The 26,539-nt window shown below is 36.4% G+C and overlaps 3 protein-coding genes across 3 annotated transcripts; 2 read left to right on the forward strand and 1 right to left on the reverse strand.

The window, feature by feature from the left end:
- Positions 1 to 12,322: 12,322 nt before the first annotated feature.
- On the forward strand, positions 12,323 to 15,290 carry LOC145061893 (Chaperone DnaJ-domain superfamily protein). Its single transcript, XM_079009475.1, has 7 exons — positions 12,323 to 13,151; positions 13,500 to 14,011; positions 14,101 to 14,180; positions 14,261 to 14,326; positions 14,427 to 14,516; positions 14,629 to 14,805; positions 14,931 to 15,290. Exons 1-7 carry the CDS (start codon positions 12,604 to 12,606, stop codon positions 14,979 to 14,981), a joined length of 1,524 nt encoding a protein of 507 aa, XP_078865601.1. The 5' UTR covers positions 12,323 to 12,603; the 3' UTR covers positions 14,982 to 15,290.
- A 3,114-nt stretch (positions 15,291 to 18,404) lies between these two features.
- Positions 18,405 to 19,429, forward strand: LOC145061367 (Mitochondrial transcription termination factor family protein). The gene has a single exon (XM_079008811.1). The coding sequence runs from the start codon at positions 18,414 to 18,416 to the stop codon at positions 19,365 to 19,367; it is 954 nt and encodes a 317-aa protein (XP_078864937.1). The 5' UTR covers positions 18,405 to 18,413; the 3' UTR covers positions 19,368 to 19,429.
- A 228-nt stretch (positions 19,430 to 19,657) lies between these two features.
- Positions 19,658 to 23,954, reverse strand: CIPK23 (CBL-interacting protein kinase 23). Its single transcript, XM_079008810.1, has 15 exons — positions 23,110 to 23,954; positions 22,728 to 22,790; positions 22,453 to 22,524; positions 22,250 to 22,357; positions 22,086 to 22,166; positions 21,580 to 21,633; positions 21,367 to 21,492; positions 21,190 to 21,279; positions 20,981 to 21,100; positions 20,769 to 20,894; positions 20,411 to 20,527; positions 20,263 to 20,319; positions 20,102 to 20,176; positions 19,922 to 19,997; positions 19,658 to 19,839 (listed from the first exon to the last, which is right to left on the reverse strand). The coding sequence occupies exons 1-15, from the start codon at positions 23,281 to 23,283 to the stop codon at positions 19,814 to 19,816; spliced, it is 1,365 nt and encodes a 454-aa protein (XP_078864936.1). The 5' UTR covers positions 23,284 to 23,954; the 3' UTR covers positions 19,658 to 19,813.
- Between the last annotated feature and the right edge of the window lie 2,585 nt (positions 23,955 to 26,539).

Consider the following 26,539-nt stretch of genomic DNA (forward strand, 5'->3'; position numbering starts at 1 on the left):
CGCCATGGAAAGGCGTCATCCGATTCAGGAAGCGAGGCAAGTTGGGCGCAAGGTTCATCGGGCCATTCAGGGTTGTAGCCAGGGCGGGCAAGGTGACGTATAGGTTGGATCTGCCATCCGAACTCAACCAGATCCACATCACTTTCCACGTCTCTCAATTCCGGAAGTGTTTGGTAGACGACTCGGCAGTGGTGCCCTTGGAGGATATTCAGGTCGATGACAGCCTGAATTACGTCAAGCGGCCTGTGGCAATCCTCGACAGGAAGTCGAAGGATCTAAGGAACAAGAGGGTGGAACTCGTGAAGGTGCAATGGTAGCACCGAAAGGGATCAGAGTGGAGTTGGGAGCCGGTGGAAGAGATGATGGAGCACTACCCCGAGCTGTTTCAGGATCGAGCAGCAGACTTCGAGGACGAAGTCTAAAATAAGTGGGGGAGATTTGTAGCACCTGGTTCCTGGTACGTACTCCTTGTGATTAATATTTTAATTTAGTGCAGTTTTGCCTTGGACTCGGCGAGTTGAAGGACCAACTCGCCAAGTAGGAGCGGGATAAGGCGCGGGGTTTAAACTTTGGACTCGGCGAGTCGGTCCCCGGACTCGGCGAGTAGACCCTGTTTGGACAAAAACCCTAATCCGGGTGTTTGCACCTTATTTAAACGCTCTAACTTGGCCTCCTTTGTCCCTAACACTTCTAGAGAGCTGTAGAAAGAAACCCTAGCCCCCATATTGTTCTTGAGAGTGATTTTGGCTTTGTGGAGAAGGTTTGGAGCTTAGAGGAAGGAAAAGGAGGTTGAAGTGTGCAAGGAGGGGAGGTAGATCCGGAATCTACACTGTGAGAAGCTTCCATTCAGGTAGAAAAGTTCTTACCTTGATCACTAGTTCATTCGATCCCCCTTTTTGTCCCAAATTAGTGGTTTTCAAGCCCTAAAACCTCAAACTCCATGTATTTATGCTCTAAGTTCTGAAAGGACTTCAGATTGGGATCTTATGGACATCTTAGAAGTATAAAGTCTCTTTGGTTGGAGTTATTGAGGTCCCTATTGAGTGTATGACCTCTTAAAGAGATTGGATTTGCCTTCTTGAGCTTATAGGGCCATGCATGCACGTAAAGTTTGCAACTTTACGTGATAAGCATGCCCTAGAAACATAGATATATGGTTTAAAAGTGTTGCATGCCTCAGATTTGGTCTGTATGGGAAATGGGTCGAAGGGACTCGGCGAGTTCTATGAAGATGGTCCTAGACTCGGCGAGTTGGATGAACAACTCGGCGAGTCCTATGAAGATTGCCTGGAACTCGACGAGTTGTTCTTCAAACTCGGCGAGTCATATGAACTTTCACCGAGTAAGAGGGGTTTAAGTGTTGAAGGTCCAACCCTTCGTATCTGCACGCAGAATTAGCAATTTAACGTGTAGCAATAGTCCCAGAACCCCAAATCCTCTTAAGGGATGCTCTGGTGAGGATTTGGAAGCGAGTAGGAGATCTGCTCGTGGGACTCGGCGAGTCGGATCACGAGTCGGTTCTATATTCCCGAGTAGTGAGTTAAGGGCGACTCAGTGAGTGGGAAGAGGGACTTGGCGAGTAGGACCAGGTTGGTAGGAGAAGGACTCGGCGAGTCTATGCCACGACTCGGCGAGTCCAGTCAACTGGAAGTTGAATTTGACCAAGGAGTTAACCTTGGACCAGGGATGGGTCAGTCAATTGACCTAAGGGTATTTATGAGTGGCTAATCTATGTTTATGGATTTGTAGCCGGAGGATTACCGGTGCAGCAGCCAGACGTCTAGCAGTCAGACTTTCGGTAGCTACTTTTCGAGGTGAGTTTCCTTCCAGTAGTAACGGTTCTAAGGCACCAAGGCCGGCCCGTATAGACGATATGTTAGTGTCGGAGTGTAAGCAGAGCCCGTATCTCATGGTTGAGTTTGATTATGATATATGCCAGTATGATAGAATTGTTTATACTCGTTGTCTGTGTGATATTTGTACGTTATGGTTTAGCAGCTGAGTGTGGGCGAGGCCCGTATCTCTCTGATAGTGGAGTGTGGGCGAGGCCCGTATCTCTCAAATAGAAGAGTGTGGGAGAGGCCCGTATCTCTCAGATAAGGGAGTGTGGAGCCCGTATCTCCCAGATAGCGGAGTGTGGGCGAGGCCCGTATCTCCTAGATGTTCATTTTATGTTTGTATGGTAAGAGGTATTATGGGGGAACTCACTAAGCTTCGTGCTTACGGTTTGCAGTTTTGTTTTCAGGTACCTCTTCTTCAAGGGGGAAGGAGTTGGCGCGGTAGCAGCACATCATACACGCATCTCGTTTTCCGCACCATGACTCATTCTGGGATTTTGTACTCTGATAGTTGATTGTTTTCATGTTTCGGTTTTCAGACATGATGTCTGTTATGAAATGGTTGGATCAGACAGTGTTTTAATTAAAATCGTTTTCTAAGTATTGATGTGGTAATGTTCATGCTAATCCAATTTCAAAGATAATTGTCAATAGATTCATGTTTTGTATTAGTTTAAAGTTTAGACTAATTACATGAAAAAGTTTGATTTGAATTATCTTGTTCTTATGAGCTGCTTAGATTAATAGAAAAGTTAATTGATTATGTGTTTTCAATCCATTTTAATCTAAGAGTTGATTCTAAAATGTGTTTTTGTTACTTGTCCTCAAGTTATATGAAAAGTCACATTTAAGTTTCAAAAAACTCATAAAAGTTAGCAATGGTTACAAAAAATGAAGAGTCTTGTCCATAAGTTATGGAGGTTCAAGAGTCACTTCATTAAGTAATAAAATGTGTAACCTTAATTAATTCCATAAGTTACAAAATAAAGAAAAGGTACATTCTTTTACTAGTTTAAAGTCTTCCACAACTTGTTCTCAAGTTATGGAACTTGAAGAGTCTTTTAATTAAAACTACTTTAAACACATAAGTTATGGAATTAATTAGTTTTGAATAGTTTTCAAAACTTGCCCTCAAGTTTTGGAATTTGAAAAGTTTTCATTTATGAATACTTTAATTCCAAGTTATCCCTTAGAATTTTAAAAGTTAAAATCTAACCCTAATACTTTATAATATTATAAGTTAATAATATATATATATATATATATATATATATATATATGTATAAGAGTAAAGTCAGTCTTACCGTTAGTAGGCCTCATTCACGAAGCTGGTCTATAAGGGGGGTATAAGGTTACTGCATATAAAATGGCAGTTTAATGGGTGTCCACTCTCACCCACCGCTTCGTTGACCAGTGGAGGGTCGTTAGCCGAACAGGTAAGACAAGGACTACAATTCTCCCTTCATTAAAAGTATTAATGATAAATACTAAGTAACTAAACCTTTTATAAATACCCAATCTTAGTTGCTTAGGAAAAAGTGAATAAGGTGCTAATCCATGAAATTACACTTCGCACTTTGTTTAAGTCGGTTAGTGGAGCGTGTGTGGTTAACCGGCACACTAACCTGGACTTAACAAGATAGGCAAAGGGTAACTTAATATTTATCATAGTATTGGTGGAACGTGTGTGGTTAACCGTCACATCGATTAAGGGGTAAATAATTAAGGGTACCAAGTATATTTGCATGGTTACTTCACACCTTGTTTTGTGATCCTCGGCATCCCAATCACAAAACCTAAAGGGCACACTTGAGATTGAAACATGCCATTGAACAGTTCAATGAATCTCAAAAGAATCTAGGAGTTTCAAAAACCAATTAAAACCTAATAATACATTTCGTTTATCTTGGTGGAAATTGGTGAATCGTCATTCACCTACCTTCAAATATTTTATAGCTTGGATTACGGCATCCCTCTTCCAAGTTGTAAAAGTATTGTGTTGGGTCTTAGCCTTAATTTTCATTTTGGGTGTTATATTAAGGACTTTAAATCAACTATCTTGAATATCTCCCAAAAAGATGTCTGGTTTAGACATTTATGATCTTCCCAAATCTCTTGAAACAAGCTTTCCTAAATGAAGATAATGTCCCATGGAAATCATACTTCTTTCACCTCCTCCAATTATTCTCCCTAACCCACAAGTTCAAGGTCACTCAAGCCCTATTGGCAATGAAAGGTCTAGGTGTGATCACATCTTGGAGATGAAGTCACATATTGACAAGCCGGGAGAGTTGGGTGTCAAAGTCTTGAGAAAGTTGGTGGCTCTACTACTTTCTGAGTCACATAGTGAGTTCCTTTGGGACTCCTATGAAACAGACTATGACAAGACCCTTAATGATCTTATCTATTTGCTAAGATCAACTTCCTAAAACTTTATGGACATTGACAATGAAGACACTGGAAATCCAGAAAAAGCATTCTCTTCCCAATGGAAAAGGATCGGCCATAGTCAACTCGGTTGATCAAATGGTAAAGAGCAAGGCTAAGTCTATGATAGTCCCATGTTCCATTACCAAAGCGCCCATATGTTAAATTGCCAAAGGAAGGGGCATTAGTTGCGAAGCTGCCAAATTTTACCTAAGGATGTTAAAGTCAATAAGATTGACTCTACTTCAGGTAAAATCCACTATTTAACTCTGCTAAGTTTCTATTCTGAGATTCTTGATACATGATGTAACTGGGTCACATGTTGCTGTTTTAAGAATCAAAGAAAAGTAAATAAACTTAAAGAAAGAATATGTTGAATCTGATCGCGTAGATGGATTTCTATCGCATAATTTGAAGATCGGATTCTTGAGCTACTTCTTAGGAGTTATGATATATTGCTTAGGAATAGATAACAATAAAGTTTTCATGTGCTTTTGCACTGTAAGGATAGTTTTTCCGCAAAGTTTTTAAAATAAAAGGAAAATTTTTGATTTTATTTATTTTAAAATATCCTTACAATGACATTTGTGAAAATTTTTGTTGCTTATAAAGATTCCATTAAGAGCAAGAGTGGAAATATGAATTTGATTCTCTCATTTGTGGTAATGTATAAACTTACCAAAGAAGGAAAGATTCTCATCACCCAAGTTTCAATCGGAACGGAACTTGGAATCATGCAAGTTGTATAGCATGATGAATGAAAACTTTCAAGCATTGGAAAAATTAAGACTAACTACTTGTTCACATGGATGTGTGAGTCAACTGAAGGACTAAGGGATCGATTACACATTCTTGTGCACTGGTCAAGTCCACCACAAAAGATCGATAAGATTATTCGTCAAAGCTTAGTAAATATGGTTATACTTACAAGCTTAAGTGTAATTCTGAGACATTGGAAAAGGTTCCAATGTATGACAGAGCGAATAAGAAGAATCAACTTAGGCAGAAAGATAAAAGTTTCTCAAATCTGAAAAGATTGGAGAGTACTTTAGTATCAATTTTGTGATCATCTTAATGATTAATAAACCATAACACAATTAGTTCTCTAAGGAAATCTTAGTGCATTCTTATGACTATGAAGAGGAGCTATGAATTGTTGAAGTGGTTAAATCAAGAAGATGACTCATACTTCGTTCCAAAAACAATTCCTAGAGTTATACTCTAAGAATGTAACTTGAGTGACAAATCTTAAAGAAGGTTTATTAACACTATTCAAATGTATGAGTAAAATTTTTCTACTCTTGTACATTTGAAATTGGTAAATTGTGATGTTTTGGATAAAAAAAAGACCAACTAAGGCCAATTGTGTGAAGTGTTTGTCTTGATTAGAATCCACACTATCTCTTGAATATCTGACAAGAAAGTCTTATATGTCAAGAGGACAGTGGGAGTCTTAAAGGTCTTGAAAGTCTCAAAAACTAATCAAGAATAAAACCTGAAGTTCTTCACAAGCACACGACTTGAGGTTCATAACCTATCGTGTTGACATATTCTGTGCCCATTCCAATTAAAGTTGGCTTTGCATATGAGTTCTTAGAGTTCTCAATTGGTTGCACAACAACTTGGAAGCAATGACAGGCCCTTGAGCTGCTAGATGGCAAGAAATTAAGATTGAGTTCAGTCCATATAAGTTTGAATTTGTCATTATCCTTGTTTTGTGACTATGGTTTTGACAATTCACATGGATAAGAACACATACACTATTAAATCTAAGTGTCATAAGGTTTCTCTCCGATTCATGAAAATGATGGTGAGGAAACACTTTCACTGAGTAGATTTTAGCTAGATAGCAATTGTGATATTTGCATTCTCAAAGTCATTAGTGGAGCATGTGTGGTTTACCGGCACACTAACATGGAGTTGTGAGAAGTGGAAAAGGTCTAAACAATCAAGACTATAATTACGACATCCTTTTTCATAGTTCTTAAAATTATTTAGACACACATGTGAGCTATCTAAGATAAGGTGTATGATTATGATAAAGTTTTATCAAAGCAATCTAGTATCATAAATCTGAACTTTGGTAAGAAAGTCAATAAAGTATTGATTTCTAGAAGTCCAGCTGATTTCTGAGTACATGTCAAAGCTAGTGGGAGCATAAGTGTTATGCTAATAATCATCATGTTAGTGGGAGCATGATAATTATGATAAGTATTGCAAGTTAGCAATGTTAATTATAGAAAACAAAAAGTTTCAATTGGGAAAGAGTTGTTTTGTTATAATTAAGGGAGAGGAAATTATACTTCATCTCAAATCTAAAAGCTTAGATTGAGGTTTTAATCGCATTTAGTCAAGGATATATATATGAATTTTATGTTGGAATGGCTCAACATAATGAAAATTCTATATATGGGTCCATTATTTGCGTTCTAAAATTCGATTATGATTACGACACCCCTTTTCATAATCTGAATTATGAGAACTTGGCAAATTGAAATGGAAATATTATAGCAAAAGACTAGTTTAGTCTTTATGTGAGCATCATGAATCGTGTCCCATATGCTTCGGATATAGGATCGATTACATGTGCTATATTCATCCTTTCTAAAATTTTCCAAATGCTTGGGGAATTAAGAAGGGAAAAGGTCTAGAACTGGATATGACTAAAAGGATTAAACAATTGTTGAGGACAATCTAAGGTTTACCAAAGATTGGTTGCTCAAGGACAGTTGGAAGTGTAGTGTTAACTATGGAAGGACCATATTGACATAATCTGTAAGGAGGCAACTCTTTTTCAGAAGTGATAGTCAAAATGGAATATGAAAATGTTTCAAAGTTAGAAATTATTCAATCTGTGTAAGATTAGGAAACTTAATGCAAGAAGGATGTTTCCAAGGAGTTGATCTCCTTTGGAATCCTCTGTAATGGTTGTTGTCAAGTCTGTCTGACTTTGTGCATAATCATTATAAGAGGATCAATGCATATAAGTTTAGAATCTAACAGATTTTAGTAAATGGCATGAATTTGGAATTCTTTCATTTGCCTTAAGGATTTAGGACTGTGAAAAGATCGAGGATCATTGGAGTTATTTTCAATTGATCTATGTCACAAAGTAAAGATCATAGACAAACATAGTATGCATACTTGGTGTATGGCATGACTAGTGTTTAGAAAACATAGTGTATATGCTTGGAGCATGGGATAACTATTGTTTTAAATTCAAGAATAAAGTTGATAGCTGAAATAATATACAATGAATAATGTGTAATCATATGGTGATGAATAAAAGGTGTTTTATTTATGTTCATAGGTTTTGATACCATATTAGATTCAATTATTATTGTGTTTCACTTTGCATGTTTTAACTTCCTGAATAACTAGGTCATTGTTCTGGATGACTAAGTTATTCAAACCATCCACAGTCGGTCATATGTTGGAAGTAGATATGAATTAATACTGTCATGGGTTGGCTTGTAGAGGTCTAAGATGTTGGACAAAGGGCTACAACACTCATGAGTGCTCATAAGTTCTGAGTATTGGATTCAACCCGCGCTCATTGGAATCAGTTCATGGATTTTATCATGAGTGATCATGAGATGATAATATCTTATATTCTTCAAACCTAGAGATATGATTTGTTACTATGAGTTGGTTGTACATTGATTTCACGAAAACGCATTCGGTAACTCGGTGTTATAAAATGTGCCATTGTGTATGATTCAACAAGCAGTAGAACAAGCCATATGAGTCGAAGTTTATCCATTCCTTTTACCTTCGAGATAAAAGCGATATCTGTAGGCCAGGACTGATTTGATTTGTTCAATTAGTTAGTCATCATAAATCGGAAATCGGGAAACAAAAAATGGACAGAGAGAATGATTATAATCCATGTCTCAGTCCATATGATATCTAGAATGGAGGAATATATGATCCCTTATGTAATAGACAAGTCATTGACAAAGGTCAGAGTTCATCTACAAGGTCAGAGTTCCACAGAAGCTTTTGAGAGCTACGATTGCCAGTCGGTTCTTGAAGTCATACGCAATAATAGTTTTAGACTTATCCAAATGGGAGACTGTTGGATTAATGTCTAAGTCCTTAACTATAATTGATAAGACTTGACCCGACCCGACATGGTCCATTTGGGTTGCATGGCATCATGCATTTGGATAGACTATAATGAGAGAAATAACACTTAAGGTTGGTTAATATATTATAAGTTCTAATATATTAATAAGTTTATTTAATTAGTATTGATCAAGAATTAATTTGGAATTAATTAAGTGATCAAAAGGAGACTAATTAAATATATGGGTTGATTGTGTAAATCATTCATTCTTATATATGTGGGCTTGTGATCCAAGATTCCTTATGTTGGACTAAGTCCATGGGGTGACCCATGGATACTCCATGGAGGTTAAAATTCATGGAGCATAAGGAATGGGTAAAGTTATGAGTTACATGGTGTAACCCTAATAGCCACCATATAAAAGAATCCCATGGCTCAAGAAATGGGCACTATGCGAGAGAATGAAGGGCTAGCCGATTTCATGAGGTGTGTATGTTCTCTCAATCTATTCCAAGTGTATTTGGTGTTGTGTGAACCATTTGAGGTGTCACACTTGGGGCACTAGGCACTCAAACTTCATGAAGACAATCTACATCAAAGAGGTATGTAATTCTAACTTGATATATTCATTTGAATCAATGTTATTATGCTAGTTAGGATGAATACCTTGGAAAATTCATATTTGCATGTATAATAGAGAAAACATAGATCCAAGGTATTTAGGGTTGCATGTACACTTAAGAGTGTTAGAATGCTCAAAACCCAATAGGTTATAGGTGTTGGAGTCTCGTGCAGTGCTTCGGGAGCGTAATTTCGTGGTACAATTCGACAGTTGCTAGGTGAGTTATCCTCACTATATCAACAGGGTCTAAGGCACCAAGGCCGGCCGTTTCTCATATCGTATGCTGGTATTGGCTTGATATGTTTAGTGACCTGGTTTAGGTCGGTATCCTGGTATATAAGATGATGTTATGTTTAGTGATATGGTTTAGGTCGATATCTTGGTATATAGGATGATGCTATGTTTAGTGACCTGGTTAGGTCAGTATCCTGGTTAGGATGTCGTTATGCTATATGATCTGCTAGATCAGTTTGTTTATATATGGACTGTTATGTGATTATCTGTTTATGTGCACATGATTGTTGGTATGGGGGTTGGGTTGAGGCGGGTCCTGCTTCGTGTTTTAGGCCAACATATAGACTGTAGACCCAGAAGGGTACATAGTCAGGCCGAAGGCCAACGAGCGGTCCGGATAGGCTGAAGGCCCGAGAGGGCGGTCCAGACGTGTCGAGGCTCGGAGAGTGGTCAAGATAGACTGAAGGCCCAGTAAGGGCGGTCCAGTCACCCTGTAAACTCGATATGCATGGTTGTTCTATATTTGATATATGATATGGTTATGGTATTATGAGGTTGGTATTTTGGGGGAACTCACTAAGCTTTCGGGCTTACAGTTTCAGTTTATTGTTTCAGGTACATCAGGAGATCGTGGCAAGGCAAAGGCGTGATTGTACCGCTCCTCATATTTCATGATTTTTGTGATTTGTTTTTGGGGATACTCTGATGTTTAAACTATTTTGAATACAAGTTGTAATAACTTAATGATTTTTGAATGGATTAAAATGTTTTAAATTGGCTTAAAATTTATGAGTGTTACATTTACCCTTTGACTCCAAAGTGAAAACCGAACTATTGGGTCACATATTTACATTACCTACATCCAAATGGGCCTAAATCTTACCTTTTCAAAGGCCCTAATCCTTATGATGGCCGCTCTTCGGACCACAACCTCGAATTAGGAATTGGTTCGGAACAGGGCGTTACAACTCTCCCCCGCTTATATTAGATTTCGTCCTCGAAATCATTCACTACCATCCCCGGCATACCATGTAACATGAGCAACAGAACCATAATCCCGTGAATATCATATCCTTCCCAAGGCAACCGTAACCAACCCTAATAGAATTCTCCAAACCCAAAGAGAATGAATCCTTAATCCCTTACAGAGGACCACATCTACCCTTCCAAGACCTGAAATATGCATTGGTCTGACTCCTCGACAGACCGCCCCCGCTGAACCATTACCGTGCCAATTCCTTATCGAATAACTGATCGAACAACCACTTCCGGTCCTGATTATCTCGGTGCTACCAACCGAATGAATTCACTTACCATATTCGGATGCCGAACATCCGTCTTAACAGATAGTCCAAATAATCCTTCGAGTAGAGGATCCAGCTCAGCAATGGTTAGACTCAGACGAGAGCTACGCAACAGAGTCAAATCGATTACTCTGAGATTATTTAATCTTACTGCAAGTAGCTTACAATCTCTCAGTCAACGACTACTCAACATAAGGATCCCAAATCACTGTCGCTACTCGGAATACCATATCGCCATCTAGCTGCTTTCCATATCAACCATGACTTCCTTGGATCCCAATCTTGCCTGACACTATCCAAAATATCGGATTCCTGCCCGGTTGCTGAGCCAAGAAGCAACCTTGCATTCACCCCACGCGGCCTCCGGAGGATACCTCGTCTAACAGTAACTGCCCTATCTATACCACCACTCATGGCTACTTCAATCCTCTTGATCCATCTGATCATGATAGGCCGACAACATGTCGCCACTGAATCTAACGCAAAAAGGTGAATGCTACCAGAATAAATATAGTATTACATCATGCCTGGTCTCTTTTGACCTACCCTTTCTTGAATCCGATCATACCGTGACCTACTCACATTCATGTGGCTGACCCGCCTTGGCCTAAATAATCTGAAGGAATCCGTTAGTGAATCACAAATCTGTCACATTCTCATTATCGAATGGGGACCTGTGAATGCTACGGTCTACCCCACAGTCATACAACACTCCCATACTAACTGACCACTGGTGAATGCTACGGGCCACCCCCACAGTTATTATACCACTATACTAGCGACTAACGAACGAATGCTACGGGTCACTCCCGCAGTCTTACAACATTTCTACTCTATCTGTCAACTAGTGAATGCTACGAGCGACACCTCAGTCTTACAACACTTCTATACTACCGGCTAACTAGTGAATGCTATGGGTCATCCCGTAGTCTTACAACAATTCTACTTAATCATCTTGGTTAGCTTGTTATTACATTAATATGTGAGTAAAAGGGTCATCATATTGTGAGTTGTATGAGTGGTGATAGTTGTATGTGTATTAGGGTTTTCTTGTTCGCTTTTTAAGATAATCATTGTTAGAGTTAATATTCGCTTTTGAGATTTATGTTGAATTTCATTTAAGTAGCCCTTGTCTATAGGGCACAACATACTTACCATCAAATAATACTTTTTTTTTTCTCTAGACAAATACTTTAAACATAAAAAACTATTTTGCAAAACCACTGTGAAAACGAAAAAAAACGATGTCGTTAGGTTGTTCGAAGTGGGAAGGGCATCATTGGACGTTGTCACCTTCCACCTCACCGCTAGGTCAACCATGTCCCTCCACCACTACCAATAGGCTACTCTTGACATAAGGAAGAAGAGAGGAGAATAAAGATATAGAGATATAGAGGGGAGAACCAAAGAAGATATAGATAGAGAGAGAAGACGTCAAAAAGCCTAAACCAGACTACATACCCATCACCACCACACCAATGACGACACCCAGGAGTGGTGTTCGTGCCTATCATGCACACAACACGTCTATGACGCCCATTTTCTACGAATAACCTTATAACTATTTAAAAGGGTCTTATCTTATTTTTCAATGGACCCTACAAAATTAATGATTATTAAAAAATTCATTTTTTTTGTTATTTTTCTTAAAATACTTAAAAAGAAGTGTCGTTTTTGTTTTGTTTTTCTTTATTTTTTCTATTATTATCAACTATGTTCCATATCAAACATTCTCTTGTCAGTTGTCACCCATGACCTGTTATTTCCATTTGTTTAGTATCCTTCTATCTTTCTACTTTATATTTTGATTATTTTCTACCACATGGAGGTTGAAGCTAAAAGAACCCACTTTCATCAAAAAGGAATAGCGAAAATGTCGATTACCCATGTCCTAATCCCTGAGGAAAGTGTCACAATTATCAGAAAGCAATCTTTATCGTCTTCCACTGTCCCCAGGCATGAAAAACATCAATCATTTCTCATGGCCCCTCACATCAAACTTTCCAGATAACCATATACCTAAACCATGGAGTTTTACCCACTCTGCAAAACCCCATTACACCCATACAACAACAATCACCACCACCACCGGGCGCCGCCCAACCAAAAATGGACGAATCATGGAGGATGAGAATGGGATCAACGGCAACGGCAACCAAACACCAACCCAGTAACCTCCCTCCGCGACGCTCGGCGGATGAAGCAGATCGCCCGAATGGTGACTGTGGCTACGAATCCCTAGATCCTGAGGACTTTGATGATGTGTTCGGTGGTCCACCTCGCAGTGTGCTTTCTCGTCAATACTCCGTTGATGCCGACTTCGCGAGGTCAAGGAATTTGGTATTTGAAGATATTTTTAGGAAACCGAAAGGGTATATGGATTTGGGAGGGAGGAGTGATCGGACGTTGCCGGAGTTTAGAATTCCGGAGAGTCGAACAGGAGGAGGAGAAAGGCGGAGGACTGAAGAAGAGTTTTACAGTGATATATTTGGTAACTCCAGAAGATCGAGGTCGAGATCTAAGTCGCATACCAACTCAAATTCGAAATCAAAGTCGAATTCGTCTTCAATCTTGAGTTCGGAGGAAGTGAGTCCGTTTCGGCCGGCGGTGGTGGACGACGACGACGTCTCTTTCTCTTCCTTTGCTTCCAAGCTCAGGTCAGTGTACTTGAGTCCCTAAAATTCCAAAATTACTTCAGATTCCGTCTTAGGATTGAATGGAATCCAATTCCATTCCTTTCCTTTATATTAAAAGATTAAAACACCTTCAATATATTGAAATTGAAATAAATAACTAAATATGATTTTATTAAGCATAACTGAAAATTTTAGAACTATATAAATGATAAACTGCTAGAATTATATAACACTTACTATTCTTTGATATTATAATTCCATCGTATTCCGATTCCAATTCCAATTAGTTTGACAAGCTACATTCCTTCAAAAAAAAAAAAAATTTCGTATAAAAATGGAAAGCTCATAGAAGTTTATGATTTTGTGAAGGCCAATAAATGTCTCATCGAAATGGAACACATCGGAGAAGATGCAAACGGCGGAGGAACAACCGGATCCTCCTTGGAGTTGTAATTCTTTCGCTAAAACCCAAAGCGTCGAGAGTGATTATATCCAGAAATTCAAAGGTTGCTATTCCGGATTCTCACAAAGGGTTTCATCTCCAGAAATTATCAGTTTTGGACTCGATTCATACACCAGTACTCTCAAGGAGTCCATAGAGGATCTGCAAGTCAACTCCCCGGCATCATCCGCAGTGTCTTCGTTTTATCAGGAGCAAGATGAAGGAAAAGACATCGATCCAGAAGACGAAGAAGAAGACGAAGACGAAGTTATGAGCTCTTACGTAATTGAAATAAACCCTAGGAATCGGGAAAGAATAGGCGAAGGGATCGGTATAGATGAAGCGATTGCTTGGGCTAAACAAAAGTGTGAAACGCGTAATTTGGAGAAAGTATGGAGTAAAGAAGAAGCTGAGGAAGACGAATGTGGTGGCGTAGAAGGTGATGCAACTAACAATTCCAAATTATTTCAACTTTGAAGTAGCATTTACATTACTAATTTTCGATTTGTATGTTATGTTTCTTTTCAGACACAAACACAAACCCAGCTGGTGTAAAACAGGTTCCTGAAGTGCAGATCACCGGACATTCATCAAGAGAATCACCATTGGTGAACATTTTAGCACTAGTTTTCAGTTCATATGTTCTTAACTTCTTATACTGACTGTGTCTCTTAATCTTCACATGCAGTTGGATAAACAAAAGGAATGGACTACAGAAGAATCACTGGAAAAAGATGCGAGCCCATGTAAACAGGTAAAATTTTGCCATGTTATAATGAAAACCTTGGTAGATATACATGCATGAATCCATGAATTTTCTTTTAACACTTGTGTTCTTGGATTATTTATACAAGATGGAACTAGAATTGTTGGATGAGGATATAAAATTGTGGTCTGATGGAAAAGAACCAAACATCCGATTACTTTTATCAACATTACATCATGTAAGTGGATGTGGATGTTGTTTCTTTTTTACTTAATGACTTAATCCATTAAGTCCTTATCTTTTTACAAATTTGCCCTCATCGATTCATTGTTAATCTTGGATGAATTCAGATTCTATGGCCTAGTAGTGGCTGGATCATGATACCTTTATCAAACCTCAAAGAAAGCTCAAATGTGAAGAAAGCTTATCAGAAAGCACGATTATGTCTGCACCCTGATAAACTCCAGCAACGAGGTGCCACCATCCCACAAAAATATGTTGCAGAGAAAGCATTTCCAATCCTACAGGTAAATCTCTCTCTCTCTCTCTCTCTCTCTCTCTCTCTCTCTCACACACACACACACACACACACAATGAGGATGGGTTTTGAAATATGGTTAGTGATGAGTTTGTTGATGATGTTTTTGGTTAGGATGCATGGGCTACTTTTATATCAGAAGATGTTCGTTCATCTGTAACATGAAAGTGGATGCAAGAATCTGTGTGAACATGTTTAGACACACACACACACACACATACATACACATAAAAAACACACACACAAACACATATGTATGTATGTATATATATATATATATGTAAAGGGAAGTTGTGATGGGTTGTGTAATGATAAAAATGGAAAAGCATGATTTGAGAAGATGACTGCAGAAGAATTTGCAGGAGTGGTGTGTTTTGAAGAGATATAGAAGATATTAAGATAGTGTTTGTTTGTGTCATCAAGTAACGATATTCTGACATGTTGGTTATAAATTTTGTGGTTTTTCTTTTTTAATTTAAACTTGAGATTAGTAATCTGAATTAATGAGTGTGTGAAATTGTTACGTGTTTGTTGTATAAAAACAAACATAGTTGGTGCTTTTTGATTGTTGTTATATAACACTGTTATTTGAGTCACAAAGGTTAATACTCTGCTCATTTCTAGACAACAAACAAATATATATTTTTTATTTTTTTTAGTTGTGCCATAACAGTGCTTTTTATTACAACTCTAGTTAAATTGCATGCCAAACACTATTGTCAACACAATTTTATTCTTTCAAAGTTAATGGTGTCTTATGTTATCTTTTAAAAGTGTTTAAACTTGTACAACATCAAAATGTAGTTTAAGAAAAAAAATATGGATTATTTATATAACGCATTCAAAACTGTTTATTAGCGCTACAAAACCGTAATAATTAGTCGAAATACTAAAAATTAACTTACCAATATAAACAAAAGCACTTTAAATAACCAATCCCAAACTCCTCTTAAAAAACAACCAATATTGCACAATGTTGGTCAACAATTATCTAATTGGAGTCTGAAATAAACTTGTACTAGGAATATATATGGTTGGTTTAAAATCAGAAATCTAGTCTAGGCCGATTTTTGCTTTAGACAAAGTGCTTTTTTTAATCAATATTATTTCATTTATAATATGCAAAAATGTTGTAAAACATAAATTATGTAAGCTATTTCTATCCGGAAATAAATAAAATTTAAAATATGTTATTATTGTACAATAATACAATATCAAGAATGAGAATTGGCCTAAAATAAATTGTTCTTCTAGATGCCTCATATACATGGTCCATTCAACAAACGTGTTTTAAAATTATGGTTATTGTTACTGTAGCCCAACAATGTTTAGTATATTGGTTTAAATGGTCTCTCATGTTTTTTTTTTTTTTTTTTTTTTTTTTTTTTTTTTTTTTTTTTTTTTTTTTTCATATGAACTTATGAGCTTATGATTAGTTTATATGAACTTATGCCTTTCATATGGTTACCCGATCATCACCATCCTAATCACCAGTTTGCATATGTCACCTAGTTGCCAACTAATCCACTTTATTTGTCATGTTGGTGTGAGAGCTATGACCAATACTTGTGATTGCACCAATGACTGCCACCACACTAGCTCCACGAACTAGCTTCGTTTTCGTCGTTTGCCCTTTGATTGCGCCAGTGATTATCCCGATTAGACTCAATTTCATTAGGGAAATTTCTGAATCGGATCGTGAAATTGGATTAGGGAAGAATGAAGAATGAAAAAACAAACCTAAAGTGAAGATGCAAGTGAGAAACGTTGAGAAGATTCTATTGATGAGATTTAGAAGAGTCTCGATTTGGAAATTAGGCATGGTGTTCGCCAACCTGAGCAATATACAGACGAAATGAGGGAGTCGGTGGAGGTGGGAATAATGTAGAGGAATGGGGGTGTTCGCCGACCAGAGTATACTTCTCCTACATTGTAATTCCAAAACCAGAATCTTGGAAAGTGTAGGTATTTTCTGATGTGGTGGTGGGTGTAAACAAAGAGAAGGGGGTGGCGGTGGTGACTGGATTTTCCGGTGTGATGGTGGCAGGAAGCTTCACTAAGGCAACGAGCCCTCGCTCTAGATTCAAGTATCAAAAGGCTTCATTCATTCATTGCTTCCTCTCTCAAGAAAGGGAATTTGGATCCAAAAGATGCTGAAAAAATAAGGCTTTGTTTGTTTGGTTGAATCTATTATCTTAAACTTCATAAAATGAACTAGATGTGTGATGAATCAAGCTCATATCCATTCTTGATCCCTTGCATTTGAACACACAAAAAGTCACACAATCGTTCTGGTCAATCGCAAAATAAGCACCAGGATGAAAAGAATTAAAATGACCATATATGGAGAAATAAATATTGAAACCACCACTAATCAAGAAAGGAAAAATCAAAACCATTACAGATCTATAAAGTCACAAATTAAACAAAATCAAAATCAACCACCATCACTGATCACTGCTTCTTGGTCTTTCCCATCTGAATTTGCTAGAGACCTACTTCGGAAATATTTCAAACACAACAATTCTAAAGCTTCATTCAACAACTAAACACATATGTAACAACTTTAGCGACAAAAAAAAGGAATTAGATTCACCTGTTATGAGTTTCATTTATTGATTTTTGCGTTTGAATGTAACGATTTAAGAAGATCGTATCGTATCAGATCCATAAAATGTATAGTTGCCAGAGGAAAAGATTTTGGCTTACGTGGCGACGATGATTCAACTCACCACTTAGTTATTTTTGACTTACCTACCTGGTTGACAGTTGACAAGAGAATGTAACCTTAAAAAATGAGTAAATATGAGTAAATGTACCAAATTAATCGATAAAACACAAGTTCGTACCCTTTAAAGGCAAAGAAATCACGATGAACCATTTAAACCAATATACTAAACATTGTTGGGCTACAGTAACAATAACCCTCAAAATTATAATTCAAATGCCTAATTTAAAATTTCTAAAGTCACTATCGATGTAAAATTAAGAAGTCAAATAGTCTAAATGTATGAAGTTTTTGAAAATGGCATCATAACACATTCATTTTGGATACACAATAAAATTAGTTTCAATTTTGAATCACATAAGCTTCAACTTTGAGATTTAAAAGCTCTAAAATAAAGTAAGTTTCATGTTTGAATCCCAAACCCTAAATTTTGATTTCCAACAACTTTAAACAATCATATTGACTCATCTGCAATGAATAAAATATAACTAATAAATCAAATACTCAACACTCCCATTGCTGAACTCGAATCAAGGTGTTATTCTCGAAAACCGCAACATATCACATCAAAACCAACTAAGCAACTAGGTCTACACTCTACTATTCTAATATCTACTATGTTATAAAAACTCTATACGAGGACTATCAATGTAAATTTTGAAAAGTCAAAGGGCCTAAAAGATAATTTCATGAGTGGTTCTTTGTACAAAAGATTGAGAGTAACCTCTTACCTCATCCATAAAATCATCCAACAGCCAATGGGTTTCTAGCAAAATTGCCCACCTCACCTCACCTCACCTAACCTACCCCACCCCACCCCACCCCACCCCTCTCTTTTTGCACCGGATATATAAGATATATATAGATATATGCACCCCACCTCCCTCTCTTCCTTCACACACAAAAACACCATGGCTGCAACAACAGCAATGACAACATTCAACTCATACTCACCTCAAGAACAAGCACAAGAATCAACAGACACCCCTCAACTTTCAAAAAAACCCAAAACCCTCCTCCATAAACACCCTCTCTACACTCCAACCCACTCAAAACTCTCCCTCCAATTCAAAGAAAAAATCCTCTGTCTCGAAGTCATGGGAATCGATTCAGGGAAAGCCCTTTCCTTAAACCCTTCAATCCATTCCACCTCCCTCGATTCCATTCACTCCATCATCACATTCCTCCGATCCAAAGGCATCCAACAGAAAGACCTTCCAAGAATCATCGGTATGTGCCCTCAAATCCTCACATCCACCATCACCAACGATCTCATTCCGATTTTCAATTTCCTTTCACACGATCTCAAAATCCCAGATCACAATTTCCGAAGAGTCATCAATAAATGCCCTCGATTGCTAGTTTCGAGCGTTGAAAACCAACTGAAACCTGCTCTGTTTTACCTTCAAAGACTTGGGTTTCGGGATTTGGGGGCGTTGGCTTATCAGGATTGTGTATTGTTGGTGTCGAATGTGGAGAACACGTTGATTCCGAAGCTGGATTACTTGATTGGACTTGGGTTTTCGAAAAGGGAAGCGATTGAGATGGTTTTGAGGTGTCCTGGGTTGTTTACTTTCAGTCTTGAGAATAATTTTAAGCCGAAATTCGAGTATTTTGAGAAGGAAATGATGAGGGATTTGAGTGAATTGAAGGATTTCCCACAGTATTTTGCTTTTAGTTTGGAGAAGAGGATTAAGCCTAGGCATTTGGAGGCTTTGGAATGTGGGATTAAGATTCCATTACCACTTTTACTTAAAACCACTGATGAAGAGTTTGCAGATTTGTTAAAGCAGGGGGATAACAACAAATCAAGATATTTGTAAATTCATTCGTTCTTCTCTTTGTAAGTATTGAGAATAAATAGCTACCTACTTTTATTTATTTATCTATTTATATTATTTTATAGTGAATTTTTCTTTTTTTAGATGACTTTATAACAAAAAAAGTGAAAGTAAACAAATCAATGGAAATAGGTAGCTATTTTGTCACATTTAATCCTCTATGGAAAAAAACTACAAGTCTTATTTGTGGATCATTTATGTTTTTTAACATCATTTTTTATTTTTAAGGACTTCTAATAGACATATCAAAGACAAGGCTGACAATGCAAGTCTTCTATTAAACATCATTCATCATAAAATCGTATGAAAACCATTACATTACATAGTTTAGTGTTTTAGTCATGACAATATATAAATATATAATTATATATAGATCAAACGAAAACAAGAAATTAAAAATAATAACCAAAACATCCAAAAATCCATTATCAAGGAGGTAGTGTAGTGGTAGTACCTGAAAAAAAAAATGAAAAAAGAAAGAAATATTTATTAAAATTTTCATTGAAGCACTTAATCGAAATAGACAAAAAAGATACCATTCAGATCTCCATTTGCTTCATCTCCATTTCTCCACACAATATCCTTCAATCCAGTAGAAAGGTTCTTGTAAAACTGCATACTCAACAACAAATAAAATGTATACATTAACAACATTTTCTCCTGAAAAAGATCTGAATGCAAAGAATTCATGACATTTTTATTTTGATTTTGTATACCTTGTGAAATTCTAATGTATCTCCTCCTGCTTTTCGAACCTCAACCATGTGCAATGAAGGTGCCACTTCAAAAATCTGAAAAAAAAGTAATATTTTAATAAAGATTTTTATAACCAAAAAAATAACAAATAGTTCCCAGTTAATTTTTTTTTTAAATATACCTCTGTTGCAACAGATAAATGACCCTTGCGTCCAGTCTTTTCGCCTTGAAGTTTCAACTGTTGTGAAAAAAAAAAAGATTATATAATGGACCATTTTTTTTTCTAATTCAAAAATATAAAAAAGGAACATGCTTTATTATCTTATCACCTTGTAGTTATTTTTCTTGACATCAAATCCAAGTGGAGTAGCAGCTTCTTCTATTTTTGATATAATCTCATTGGCTGGACATTTGGATGTAAATCTTGTTTCACGCTTCACAAGCCCCTATCAAATTGTTTTTTTTTCCCGAATGTAAGGGTACAATAGTCATTTAATCTCCTTTTCACATATTTTAAAAAGTAAGGGTAAAATAGTCATTTAATCTCTTTTTGACATAATAAAGAACAACTTAATAAAGAAAGTCAGGAAAATGAGTTTTTTTTTTCCCATCTAGTCCTAACTTTTTTAAAATTCGTACTTTATTTTTTTTTTTTTAACATAAATTATTGGGGAATAAAAAAATTACCATTTGTTTTTCAAAAAGAGAACTGAGATTGAGGCCTTGAGATTTAGAAATTAGCTCAAAAGCATTCATGGTGACAGGTTGAGCAGGGCGTTCATCCCGCCTTTCCACTACAAGGATAGGAGAATCCTATATTTCATAAAACAAAACACCATCAACACAAGGGTATAACCGTAAAATGACACATCATCATATCTTAGAGAGAGCATCATCACCCCAGCTTCATTGAAAATAGCATCCACATCAGCAAGACTAACATCCTCTTGTTCAAATCTAGGTGGCACATATCCTTTCTTAAACCATTCATTCTCCACCACTTCAGCTGTTGTAATTCTCTGTCATAAAACAAAAAAAAAATTACAATATTGGATTTTGACTTTTTATTTTGACTTGATACAGAAAAAAAAATGACTTATTAACATACTGTTAAAGGATTAGGATCCAGAATCCTTTTGATTAGCTTCTTTGCACTTGAAGAGAACCATGGAGGACAAGAAAAGTCAGCCTTGAATATCTGCAATCACTTCAATTATCTTACAAAATATTCCGATATTAACCCTAATGTAAATGTAAAGGATGCTAGAAATAGAAATTCAAATACCTTCTTGTATAAAGCCATAAGATTTGATTCTTCAAAAGGAAGGTATCCAGCCATAAGAACAAAAAGAATTACACCACATGACCATAAATCAGCCTTAGCTCCATCATAACCCTTGTTGTTGATCACCTAATCAAATACATAAAACCAAACCCTGACAAAATTAGCTTAATCAAGATCTGTAAAAAAAATATTTAGGACCAAAATACAACTTACCTCAGGGGCAACATAGTTTGGGGTCCCACATGTTGTGTGTAATAATCCATCTTCCTGTAAACAAACTTAGTTCAATCTCCCCTATTTTATATTTTTATGGTAATGATGCTTACAAAATATTTTAGAAAATCACATCACACTTAGGGAAATGGAAGGAGAAAGTAAACGAGGGCAAATTAGTAAAAAGTTAGGACTTAATCGGGAAAGTCTCCTTTTTCCTAACTTTTCTCTTTTAAGTTGTTCTTTCTGCATTAAGTCAAAGAAAGTCAAAAGGAAACACCCAACGGGTGTTTCTTTTTGACTTAATGCAGAATGAACGACTTAATAGAGAAAGTTAGGAAAAAAGGAGGCTTTCCCGATTAAGCCCTAACTTTTTACTAATTTGCCCTCGTTTACTTTCTCCTTTCGTTTCCGTATGTGTGATGTGATTTTCTAGAATATCTTTTAAACATCATTTATTCACACAAAACTTAATGGGAAAATAATAAGGAAAATATGACACTTACACGAACTTGTTGTGGAAGTGCACTTAATCCAAAATCAGAAACTTTGAGACAACCAGTTGCATCCAATAGTAAATTTTCAGGCTGAAAAAAATAAAGAAAGAAATAGTGGTGTTTATATAAGAGAAAAGAAGATGTATAAAAATCTTTTAAGTAAGAAAAATGACCTTGAGATCTCTATGAAAAACACCACGACTATGGCAATAATCTACAGCATTAATGAGCTGCTGAAAGTACTTTCTTGCTTCATCTTCTTTAAGTCTACCTCTAGTTGCCTGAAAAATATAAGGACAATTTTTATTATTATTATGCAAATTGTGAATTATCACATGATATATATGGAAAATTTAAAGCTACAATGAAAACTTACAATTTTGTCGAATAGTTCACCACCTGTGACAAATTCCAAAACAATGTATATTTTTGTCTTGCTTGCCATAACCTAATACAAAACAACAATCCCTTGATTATGTTACTGCAAAAAGCTTAAAAATAAATGTAAAAAGGAATGTTTTTCATTAATATGAATTGAAACTTGAAAGGGTAAACTAAGTTTTTATAGAAGATACACGTGTGTAATTAATGCTAAGATTCTAATTTCTATATGTGACTTAATAGTGGAAATGTACTGATTGACATACTAACCTCATGCATTCGAATGACATTTGGGTGTCTGATAAGTTTCATTGTTGATATCTCTCGTTTGATCTGCAATTTCCCAAAAGAAATGTTACAAAAACAACTGCAAACAAAAGAAAACACAGAGGAACTAAATCACTGATTATCGAACATGGCAACAGATGGACTTTTGTGTTCAAAAAACAATCCCAATGCAATTATAAGGAATCAAGCTATAGAGTGAAGAAAGAAAACTAGATAACTCGATGATTATTAGATCATATTACAGATTTTCAATATGATCCCTCTGCACTTGAATCATGAAAGAACGAATCGCGAAAGCTGATTGAGATCAGGCACTTGAATGAAGGATTTACGAAATCAACGTTTATGAACAGAGACTCCATACCTGAGTGATCATCTTATGCTTGAGAACTTTCTCCTTATCGAGAATCTTGATGGCAACATTCTCGTTTGTTTCAGTATTTCTAGCGAACTTCACCTTCGCAAACGTCCCTTCCCCAAGCGTCCTTCCGAGCTCATACCTACCGACTCTTGTCCTCGAAGGTCGCGACGACGACATCTGTTTACCCCCTCCTTCTAACCCTCTATGTAAAGTATACCAAATGAAACCCCCGTCTGTTATCTATCTATACAGAAATATACAAGTATATTCCTATGAATCTTTGACGATCTTTCCAAAAATTGTATTATTCCATCTTCTTTATTCGAAATCGAAAGAAATATCAAGTTAAGATATGCATATACCATCCATTTCCCCCCGAAGAACTTTTTCAATCAAATCAAAGTCTCTTCTTCTTACAAGGTTGCCAAACCTGAGATCTGGAAACACTCATCTTCCCTAAAAATTCAGATTAAGAAAGGAGATGAAGCAAAGAGAAAGAAACCCTAGAACGAATTAACCGCGTAGGAACCGCCTTCGAGATCTTCAAACATTAAAGCATGATCATAATTAGCTGAAAACGGGATCACAACATGACAGGTCTTCAATTTCCAAAAAGTAAACATTCAAAGAGAAAGATTGGGAAAAATGAAGGGATTTTTGGCATGCCAATTTTGGGGAAATTGGGGGGTTTTGAGAATCTTGATCTCTTTGGTAAAAACGGAGGGCAAAACGAAGGGGGTTGACGCACACAGAAATCACAATAATTGAATGGCGTGGTTTTGGTTACTTGAATAAGAATTTCATATTCGCATGAATTCTTCCCCAGTACAACCTCTCTCCCTAATCTTCTAAATTAATGTATAAAGAATGCTTAATTTTTGTTTTTGTCGTCTTTCATAGGATTATAATATATTCCTTTCCTTAATCACTAAAATACTAAAATAAAATAAGATCTTTTCATAGATATCATAAAATAATCAAAATCTATGCAAACATCAAAATGTCTTTCTTTTTATAAATTTATTGTGGTTTGGTAAGTTTGATTTAATTTTTAAAAAGTTGTTAGGTTGTGTCCATATAGTTTCAAACAATTACATCATTAGTCCCTTTTGATGGATGTCGTTAATAACAAGACGTTAAGTCAAAGTAAAAGACCTATATATATCTTTTTTATTTTTGTTATTCTTCATTTTCCAAAACTATAGAGACCAAATGTGTAATTGAGAAAAAACGAAGCCAAAAAACTAAAATCTTTAATACCCATTGACCATGTTCGATCCTAATCCTTTGCATTATCCAGTGGATACATTGCCACCTTGTGTTGTATTAGCAGCGTCCTTCGACAACATGTGCTCGCATTTTCTCCTTAAAATGAAAACCTATTGGTACCCAAAGCCTCCCCTCGCATCACCTAATTGTATAACTCTTCGACAAGCAACTCCATCACCTTATTGTTTGTGTCTACCAAAATGTCATCCCTTTGGTTTCCCTTAAATGTCTTCACCTCACCGTTACTCTAGTGAGCCTTATCCCTTCTGTCTTCAATCTCCATTTTTTGCATTCATTTCTACCCTCCAGTCTCCACCTTCTTCATAGAGCTACATCAGAAGACATTTTTACATTTTAGTGGTAAACATGGAAGATAATATAAGATAATTTCGTTTGGAGAGGGCGAGGCAACAAAGGCATGCTCCAAGTTCATATTAGAGGTGGAGATTAAATCTAAAAATTGAAACTCATACACATATCACTTTCATGGATTTTTTGATTCTTAATTGTGAAAAAATTGACTGTTATTTGAATTTCATTTGTTTCTTGTTTACATAACCTTATAGTTAGGTTTTGTTTTTTTTTTTGAACAACGTATACACGCACCAACTACTTTACTCGTAAATTAGAAGTGAAGATTAAATCTACGTCTTTCATCCTAAGCGAGAGTTGAACGCTCAACCTTTGGTTGGGGAACATAACCTTCAACAACTTGTGATACCGCTAGGCCAAGGTCCTTTGGTATTTTCGTTAACTACTATCAAATTTCAAGATTTTGTTAACCCGTGATTATTTCTAGTGATTATTAACTGAAACTTGCATATAAAGGTCAACTTTTGATCTATGTATCCAACAATACTATGTGGGATACGTTAGCTTTAATTGAAACTAGTAAAAAAAACCTGGGCTTTGCCCTGCGTACGTTTTTTTTTTTGTTAAGATATTGTGTAACATTGTACTTTATGCTTCAAAAATATGAAACTCGTTTTATATTTAGATGACGTGACTATAACTAAGTAGAATTTTAAAGTACGATGCCATAATAGTAGAACTAATAGTAGCATGCTATAATGTATACACATCGTCCAAAGTAAGTCCCCTTTTCTTGTATTCAACCCTCAATTATCATCTTGGAAGGTTTCATATCGGTGCAACAGATAACATGTAACGACTCGAAACTCCAAGGTAAATATTTTTTTCTATTTTAAAACAATAAATCATACAAACTAGTTATTTTAAAACCGATCAAAGTGAATATATCATTTAAACATCAGAGTAATATCATTAATTGTCAATGCGGAAAACTTTGGAGGATGTTGTGCAGTCACACTGGGCCCTTCCTTTTCGAACAGAAAGTACCTGAAACCATAAATATGAAACCGTAAGCACAAATGAAACATCCCAAAAATATGGTCCAAAAATTTCGTTTTTATTTATAATAAAACCATAGTAATCTGAATCATCTCATAAAAACATAAGTGGTAATATCTCAAGACATCATGTCAAAACACTGTATCAAAATCACATATCAAAATATCAAAGTAAATCATCCCAGGCTAAACGTTGTGGTGTGTGCAATGCAGTCATCCCGAGCTCTTCCCTTTGCTACCAGAAGTACCTAAAACCAAAACTGAAAATTGTAAGCATGAAGCTTAGTGAGTCTCCCCAAACTACCACATACCATACAAATAATCATGCTACTAAGAGATACAGGCCCCACTCACACTCAAGGAGATACGGGCCTCGCCCACACTCGGCTAACTGTGAGATATGGGCCCCGCCCATACTCAGCTGCTAAACATACATACAAGTATCACACAAACATCAAGTATAATCGAATCTATCACTCAGTCTTATATCCATACTCAAGTAACGTTATGAGATATGGGCCCCGCCCACACTCAGCTATCTATGAGATATGAGTCTCGCCCACACTCAACCACTAATCAAAACATATACGGGCCGGCCTTGGTGCCTTCGACTCATTTAACCAAGAGGAAAACTCACCTCGTAAAGCTAACTGTGAAATCTCACGTGAGGAATCTCTGACGGCTGCTCTAACGAATCCATGACTATCATTATCACAATAACACTTAGTCAAAATCTCATAATCATTCTTAGGGTAAAATAACCATTTTACCCCCTGGTCAAAGTCAACGTTCTG

Source organism: Lactuca serriola, chromosome 7 (genome assembly GCF_051521515.1).
Source record: "Lactuca serriola cultivar US96UC23 chromosome 7, Lser_US96UC23_V15, whole genome shotgun sequence".
In the NCBI taxonomy this organism is placed as follows: Eukaryota; Viridiplantae; Streptophyta; class Magnoliopsida; order Asterales; family Asteraceae; genus Lactuca; species Lactuca serriola.